We start from the raw sequence: 8,998 nt of genomic DNA, 5'->3' as shown, positions 1-8,998 counted from the left end.
AAAATGACTGACGTCTGAACTTTCAAGGTCTATTTTGATTATAAATAACTTTTTTACATGTCAAGTGACACATGGCACTAACACGTGACGTGCCATGTGTCACTGATCTGACACGTCAACCAATCATCTTGTGATATGTGGTATTAACTCACCACGTCATCATCCAATTAATGGAAAGATTAACGTGACCAAATCATGTATCTTTTCGAAGACGATTTCAATTAATTTTGTCTTTTGAAGGCCAAAATTGAGATCGGATAATCTTTCAGAGACAATTTTGATTATTAACTCTAAATTTGACTATTAACTCCAAATTTTTATTTAGAAGACACGTAAGTTAGAATAATTAAAATTTTGATTTTTTCGGACTAAATTACCACTATTTGTCTCCTTTTTTATCAAAGAAAAAACTGTCTTGATTTCTTTTTTTATTCTTAAACAAGTGATAATTTAGCAATTCTTATGCAGAAAATTTTTGGAAATCAAGTTTTTTTTTTTTTTTTTTGAATCATTGTGGTTCTGGTATGAATAAAAGAGGTTTTCATTAATTGTTTATGGAGTCTTAACAGAAAATTCTCAATACTAAAAATAAAGAAGACCGCACTATAAAAAGTCGAATTCTACATAAAAAAAAAATTAAAGTAGAATATTCAAGAAGTGTAAGGCCGGTAAAGATCGAGACAAAGATGAGTGTGCCGACTTGAGATTTTGGTTAACCCTGAAGTGCTTTCAAGATCGGACATTGGTCCTTAAAGTCTTCTAAGATAGGTTCAACGCCTTCTCCTAAATTCTGCTAATGCTGATCTGATTTCTTTTTTAGGGGCATTAGGGTCCGAGTAACCACTACATAAAACATACAAAGACAAGCAACATAGTAAATCAAACACCATCCACCACATATTATATGCATGGGATAGATATGATAAAAAAAGGAAACCATAAAATGATTCTCACTCCCAGTAGTCTGAATCCGAATCTTCTCCATCAGCTTTAGCTTGCTTGCTTCAATGTCAAAATAAAAAGAGAGCAGTCATTATAATGTCACACACACACACACGATTTAAAAGATAGTAATAAAATAATACCTCAATTCTAATGATCTTGACTTGATAGCATTCCCATTTGCAAGACCACAAGATTTACAGCACAAGGGAACAATTCGGCTAGTATCCAAACCTACAACATACTCCAAAAAGTGAAAGTCAGAGGGTTTGATAAATTCTGGAGGTAAAGTAAAAAAAAAAAATCAGAAAAGATACCTCTCAATGGAGGTCCTTCTCCTTCAAAAGGCTCACAGTAATCTACATGAGTATTCTTTTTGGGTGCTTCATGGATCCGGGCATAAAAGTGCTTAACAGGAACATCATCATCCGATGAGTTCTGCATGTATTCAAAAGATTTTGGCACACCCAAAATGTGCAGTTGATGAAAAACACCAACTTTTTTGTAAGCTGTCATAATCCCATCTCCACGATCATAAACTTTGTACTGTTCTTCCTGAAAAACAAATAATAGCAACAGAATTTTTTAAAAATCAAAGTAACAAACAAAACTAAAGGGAATCTTGTAATACACAGCATTGGAAAACTCCATTTTATCCCTTGTTTCTTTTAAATTTGCCTACGTCCCTGTCTCTCCCTGCTCTCAATCCCAAATCAGTGAATGAATTACAGTATCAAACATTCATAATGATTATTTTTGCTTACTTCTCTGCGAACCATCGGTTCAAGAAGAGTAAAATTCTAGGATTATATAAAGCACATTTTGATGGCTTCATATTGCATATTGCATTCTGCAATTTTTAGCAATAGCAATAAACCCATAGTTGAAAACTTGCAAGGCCATAGAAACACTTTAAAACTATTAATATTACAATGACGATTATATACCTACTCTCTAAATTAGCCCTAATAACAACTTCAGTCACCATTACTATTTGTTCATTCAGTTTTCCATTTCCATTACTCTTCGTTGCCTCTACGGCAATCACCGCCTTCTTCATCAAAGGCACCTTCCCAGCATTGTCCTCAAGATCCACAATTCCCTCTATCTCCACAGCACTCTCCCGTTCATGTACCTCCTCAAAATCATAAACCTCACACTCCCCGTTACTATTAACCTCATTTTCCAAAACCTCACCTTTCAAAACCCCAACAACCTTCTTACACCAATCAAAATCAAATTCCAATTCACCACCATCAACATCACCTTTAGGCAAACCCTCACTCCTACCCAAATCCCTAATTTTCTTCACAAAACCACACATGAATTTAACTTGCAAAACCCTTACTAGAGCAACTACGTTGCGGATTTTCACGCAGGTTCAACAACGAAAGTTCATGCAGATATACTTTCAGTTGGCAGAGGAAAAAGGACAACAGATCCAACACAAATAATAGTGAGAGCTTAATCAGAAGTGGCAAACATGGAGTGGTGTAAGGCAGGGTTTTCGGGTAAGTGATTGTATGGTCCGGTGGGAGAGGGCTGATGGGATGGGGAAGAACCGAGTTCGTGAAAGAAGAGATGAAAAAGGTTGACAATTGAGAAATTTAATATCACATTGAATAAGGATATATAGATATTTTAATCATTTTGAAAAGTTTTTATGGACCATTGGAAGTCCAAAACATCCTTGGACAAACGTAACATTAACCAACTTAGTCTTGTTCTCCCTAAATAACAAATAACAGCAACGAATTTTTTCTGACATAAAAGTAACATAACTAAAGAAAACCAACAGACAATGACAGTGAAGTTAATTAACCTCTTTTAGCATTCTGTTGTAGTGTTGCATTGCCACAAATGGATAAGGTCGATACTTCTCCATAAAACATAATCTACTTTGTCTCCGTTTTCTGTAGGAGTTCCGAATTTTTAGAAAAAAAAATGAGGGGTAAATAACAAATTGTTATACTGCAAAACATATCATTTGTGAAACAAAAATAAATAAAAAGAGAGTTCAAGTGCACTTACTCTTTTCTAATCTTACAATGATGTGGCCTTTGATTTCTTCAAACAAAATGGATTTGCCAGGGACAAATATATAAATGGATTTGTGAGAGAGAGAGAAATATATATAAACTGATATAAATTATTATTACAAAAAACGAATTTAAGTTTGACTAACCCTAGTTCGTCATCAGTGCCTCTAAGTATTGAGGGTCCACAAGGCTTTCGTCTTTGGTTTCAAACAAGATTTATTTGCAACAAAAAGTATTAATATATATATCAAATCATAATTGGAGGGAAAAAAGGGACTCAAGTTTACTAACACTTTATTAACGGAGGGATTACAAGGCTTTTGACTTTGATTGCAAGCAAAATTGATTTGTGAAGGAAAAACATAAAGGAAAAAAAATATATATGTCACTAATTTGCCAGGAATCATAATTAAGTAAACAAATAATAATTAGAAGAGAAAGCATGAAGCTTGTAATAAGTAACAACCAAGACTGGTGATGATGTTTTGCGGAGCTATTATAGACTGGAACTCCTCGGCGTAACCTCAAGAGGCGGTTGCCGATTATACGACCACGAGATCGCAGATTGTATCGCATTGATGGTGATGGTTCCATGACACCTGATAAAATTGTGAAAAAATAACAAAAGAAGAGAAGAAGAATATTATATTTTGTATTTTTTAATTAGATTGAATTGAATTATATTATGAAAGTAAAACTAAATATATATTAATATTCAGAGTATTTGGTCTAAAAAAGATAAAAATAAATAAAGATAAAATAAAAATAACTAAAAATAAGATAAGATAAAATATAATTAAATTTATATATTTGTTGGGTTGAATTTATGGGTCACCTTTGAACTCCAATTCTTCTAGGGTTACTGAAAACACACAATTTAAGAATCTGATGTTAATCTACAAAAGCACTATAACAACCTTTAAGAATTAAGAGAATCAAAGCAATAGACAAAGAAATCATTAATCGACAGCGTGAATGAGAAGAAGAATCAAACAAAGAAACCAAAACGAAGAAAAGGAACGAATTGAGAGGAAGAAAATTACCTGGTTGGAGAGGAAGGTTACTTTACAACGTCGGGTAAGAAGTGAAAAGGGATGATGCTCTAATCCAGGCCTAGCTAGCTGGACAGCCCATGTGGAGGCCCGTTGTCAATTTTGAAACGTGGTTTTCTTTTTCTGGCAAAGTATTGGTATTGGATGAGCATTGTACAAAAAGGAAGAGAAAAACACAAAATTGTTGGATCATGTTATCAATGGGAGCATAGTTATAAAAACTAAATCCGCAATTGACTTGGTTAAGTCATTATTAGGTTAATCATTCAACCCGTATCTAACTAATCAAATTATTTGATTTGATAATAATTAAATAAATAGATAAAATTATAATAGAATTAATTTTTAAATAATCAAATTGAAAATTGATATAATTATTCATGAAATTTTTTCGTTCCGATATCATAGTTGTAAGAACCGAACCAGTAATCAAACCGATTAGACTACTGATTTACTGGTTTACTGATTCAACCGATAAATTACTGGTTAAACCGATAAAACTAGTCCCACATAAATAAAAAATATAAAATAGTCAAAAATTTGAAAAATTTAAAATACATATCATCAATAGAATCTTAATTTGACATAATAAAAATAATAATCTTTAAAATTAGTTGTACTACTATAATTGAATTAATGTTCTCGGACAATATTCAATCACTCCTGAATTCACCATCATGGCATGTTCATCCAACTTATAGCAGGTAATAATAATAATAATCCTATCCTTGTCATATAGTTTTAGTTCATATATATGGTCACATTATTCAAATTAAAGTCTTAAAAGCCTTTCAAAATCACATTATACTATTGATTCTTTTTTCTAATTTCAAAACTAACGATAAATTTTCCAACACTATGCAGCAACATTATTATTAAAGGCATCACCATCAACAAAAAAATCAACAATCTACCATTAACTAGTTCAACAATATAACAAGTTATAACTCAACAATATATACATGATCAACAATCTGCCATTAACCTATCAGTTATTCACTCCCTTCAACAAATTAAAATCTAGTTTGCAGACCAATCTGGATGAGACAGATTCTGGCACAGCAATGTTACATCAACAAAAAAAATTATACCCACTAGGAATCAGAAAAAAAAATCAACAATCTGCCATTAACTAGTTCAACAATATAACAAGTATGACTCAACAATATATACATAATCAACAATCTGCCATTAACCTATCAGTTATTCACTCCCTTCATCAAATTAAAATCCAACTAAATAACTAAAAAAAAAACAGAGAACATATTTCACAGTTTGGAGACCAACCTGGATGAGGCAGATTCCGGCGACGGAGAGACAGCACCGCAGCAGCGACGGAGGAGACGCGACGGAGAGGTAGCACCACAGCAGCGACGCAGGAGACGCGACGACAATGACGAGAGACGCGGAGCCACGAACCCGACGTACTCGGACACACTGTGAAGCCGGCGAGACGAAGCAGAGGAAGAGAGTCTTCGAGACTAAGAGAGACTGCGAGGAAGAGAGTGTTGGTGTGATGAGGGGAGGAAGAGACTCGAGAAGTTGAGACTCGAGATTGTTGGTGTGATGAGGTGAGGAAGAGAGGCTTCTAGAGCTCCAGCCTCCAGGTCCAGGGGTCACTGGGGATTGGGGTAGCCGTTTAGGCAGGGTTAGGGCTTTTTCTCTATTTTTTTTTTAAAGAAACAAACGACAGCGTTTTCGGTAAGAAAAGAAAAAAAAAAGGAGAGATTTCCGAACCAGCCGGGTTTCACAAAATCGCCGGTTTGCTGGTTTTAATCCAAACCGGGCGGTTCAAACGGTTCTCTCCGGTTTTGTTTCTTATGCGATCGATTTATTCAACTGGACCGGTCAAATAACTGATTCATCAATTTTTTGGTCGAACCAGCTGGTCTAATCCGGTTCTTACAACTATGCCAAATATGACAGAAACAACTCTGACCCGGGGAAGAGTTGGATAAATCCTAGTTTGAATCCTGATTTTTGAATTATTTCATAAAGAAAGTTTGCTGCGATTCAATACACCGGTACTTTATAAATGCATCGATTTATTTATTTGAATCAATTCATATCAAACCTTCTTGTTTTCAACGAATTTGACTGTTGTTTGACCGAATTAATTATGGTCCGGCCTAAATGCTAAACCCAACCAGTTGGATCACTGGTTTATTGAATTTTGGATTAAATTAACCAATTTGATCCAATTCTTATAGGAGACCACTTACATAAAGTCACAAAAAATGTCTTTTTTTAAAGACATTCATACGTGGCAAAATATGATTGGACATTTTTATTAAACCGGTTAATAAGTTATTTTTTAATAATTCAGAATAAAATCGGTTTATTAAAAAAATAATAAACATAATTGTCTGTATTATAATTATTAGATTCGGTTTATTCCGATCAATTTACACAATATAAATCGAATTATATTTAAATTTTTTATAAAAAGACAAATATATCCTTAATTTTTTATTTTACAAATATTTAAATCTCTAATAATTTAAAAATACAATTAAATCCTTATTAAAAAAAAAGTCACCAAAAAAAAAATCCTTATTAAAAAAAAATTCTAACCCTAACCCTTTATCCTGCCCAAGCCCAAATTCAAGCCTAACGGTGAAATGGTGAAATAATTTGCAGCGTCCTGGGATTCTCCCAAACTCACTCGATCATGCTCAAACGTGGAAAGAAGGGATGTTCTCGGTAATACAATTCATCAATTCCCAGATTCAAAGTCGCAATCTTTCGAGAATTTACAGGAACTTACAGCAGGTAAAGTGGCTGCTAATCTTGAAAGCCCCAGGTCTGTGATGACTCACTGCAGTGCTGATAGAGTTATGTTGAGAAGGCATTTCTCAAGCCATGTTCTTCCTTCTGGAAGTAAGAGACTCTGGTGGAAGATGTTTCTCTGGAGCCATAGGAACATACATAGACCTATTTCAAGCAAATCAACACAGGTGAATCCTGGTGTGGCTGTAACGCACAATCCATACGGGTACTCTTCCGACATTATTGAGGACATTTTCATAGAAGAAATCCGACTGTCAATTTTTTTCATATTACATGATGAGGAATGTTTAGCCTTTCTTTGGTTAACGTAAAGAAGCAAAATAAGAACAATGTTTTATTTATTTATTTATTTATTTTTATGCTGTCTTAAGATTGCTGTTAGGTGAAAATTTTTGCTTAGTCTGCACCTAATAAGCTAAAGAAAAGAAAGATACACATTACATAACCAAGAAAAAGAAAACGTGATCATTCATCATTCATTCAACTTGAGATTTGTCAACAAACTACTCATATATAAACCTTAGACAAGTATTATATCAATTTCTAGTTTTTCTATGTTCTTCATTGTATTTTGTTTTCTCTTGAATGACAATACGTATATGAATTAGTTTTTTTTTTTTTTTTTAAAAAGTCTTATTATCTAGTCCATGTCAAATGGTTTAAATATCAGAAGGCCACATTCCATAATATTGAATGACTACAGTGACATATTAAAAGTAAGCAAAGATGATTTATCTTTAAGTTCTAAAGTAGTTGTAATCAAGAAAAAAGATGTTTAAATCACCAAAATTATACTCTTTTTATCCAAATTTTGCTGCTAAAAAAGTTGTATGTTGATTTTAGAATTGTTTTCAATAGTAATTCAGTGTGCGGGGAAATAAAGGAAATAGATGGTTCTATTAATAATAACAAATGCTGATTCTCTTGTTTGTAGGTACCCAAGGAATGGGAAGCTCTTTGTTTCTGTTGTTTCGGTAGAAAGTGGTAAAGCTATTGCAAATCAAGCAAGGTGCTGTTGCAAAATGGGAGTTGTCAGTGGTCAGATAAACACATTGAAATTATAAACACATAATAAAGTCGTAAAAAAGTTAATTACAATTAAAGACTTTGTTGGCATTATCCATTGAAGCTGTACTCTCTGATTTTTTACAATGAAGCAAAGCTACAGATTTGTACTTGATTGATTCTCCTATACATATCTCTAAATGTATTTACACAGCATGACTCAAAACCACGACGAAACAAAGCCTCCTTCTAAGCAATGGGTTTGTCAAAAAGCTTAACATCCATGTTCACATTCTAATACTTCTTTCCTCCTATTTGCTATCATAAACCAGGTTCATGAGCCCAAAAAGCATCTGAATCCGGACAAAAGAGAGAAAAATCTTGGATTTCTCTATTTGCTATGTGCCAATTGACAAAGCGAGCTTGTATCGACTTGAACAGAAAAAGGATGACCGGAAAAAGACAGCATTTATCATCTTCCCTGCAAGATCATATCCAAACTTGAAAACAAGGACCAACATAAAATATACTAGAAGCAAAGCAGAAAGCCCATCTAAATACAGTTTCTCAAAGGAATAAATAAATGGAGTTATTAAAATTTTTCTTTTTTCATCACAAAGACAGTGCTTTATCTGTGATAACTCAACTCCAGGAACAAAAAATTATGAGGGGCATCCAGCAGTTATTGGCAAGTGGTGGGCTACTGGAAAGAAATAGATAGAAGCTACAAACCCAAATTACCTAAAGTGGATGGGACCTTGGAAATTTGGCATCTCAAGTATTGCTCTATGTTAAAATGTCTATAGTGGACAAAATGAAGATGGCACCAATTTACTCAGACCATGCTTACATCAGTACTGTCATAAGCTTACATCTTAGGATTATGATTTATCTATTAGAACATGTTATTCATTCGAACCTATATAGATTTTGAAATACCATCCTTCTTTTCCAGAACAAAAAATAAAGCATACTCAAAGTTGTTGGCTATTTTTATTTTTTTAGTAGATAACATTCTCTCGGTGAAGGTTCTTTACTTGTAGAAAACAACAAATTAAATGCACACAAATTGAGGATTCACCCAAAATTCAAGAATTATGAACATAGAAATCCTATAGGTGTTGACAAAACAAAACAAAATCAGTAACAAGTAATCCCTAATCACACTAA

At 33.4% G+C, this 8,998-nt stretch overlaps 1 protein-coding gene across 5 annotated transcripts; it reads right to left on the bottom strand.

The window, feature by feature from the left end:
* On the bottom strand, positions 518-5,861 carry LOC107608833. Of its 5 annotated transcripts, none has more exons than XM_021107221.1 (12): positions 5,321-5,861; positions 4,025-4,156; positions 3,817-3,888; positions 3,448-3,580; positions 3,273-3,305; positions 3,128-3,178; positions 2,974-3,009; positions 2,765-2,855; positions 1,260-1,497; positions 1,086-1,176; positions 955-1,002; positions 518-843 (listed from the first exon to the last, which is right to left on the bottom strand). In XM_021107221.1, exons 4-12 carry the CDS (start codon positions 3,573-3,575, stop codon positions 771-773), a joined length of 789 nt encoding a protein of 262 aa, XP_020962880.1. In that variant the 5' UTR covers positions 3,576-3,580; positions 3,817-3,888; positions 4,025-4,156; positions 5,321-5,861; the 3' UTR covers positions 518-770. The 5 variants fall into 5 exon arrangements, with proteins under 5 accessions (XP_020962880.1, XP_020962881.1, XP_016166060.1 ...); XM_021107222.1 differs by having other exon boundaries at positions 3,817-3,877; XM_016310574.2 differs by having other exon boundaries at positions 3,817-3,843; positions 5,321-5,860.

This window comes from Arachis ipaensis, chromosome B07 (genome assembly GCF_000816755.2).
Source record: "Arachis ipaensis cultivar K30076 chromosome B07, Araip1.1, whole genome shotgun sequence".
Taxonomy (NCBI): Eukaryota; Viridiplantae; Streptophyta; class Magnoliopsida; order Fabales; family Fabaceae; genus Arachis; species Arachis ipaensis.
This window is presented reverse-complemented; position numbering and strand designations above follow the sequence as displayed.

Excerpts from the sequence above, each read along its gene's own strand:
- LOC107608833 (XM_021107221.1), bottom strand. The coding sequence starts at position 3,575 with ATGGAACCATCACCATCAATGCGATACAATCTGCGATCTCGTGGTCGT. Across the intron at positions 3,179-3,272 it reads AATCCCTCCGTTAATAAAGT|ACGAAAGCCTTGTGGACCCT; the intron begins GTTAGTAAACTT and ends TTGAAACCAAAG. Across the intron at positions 844-954 it reads TCGGATTCAGACTACTGGGA|TGGTTACTCGGACCCTAATG; the intron begins GTGAGAATCATT and ends TGTTTTATGTAG.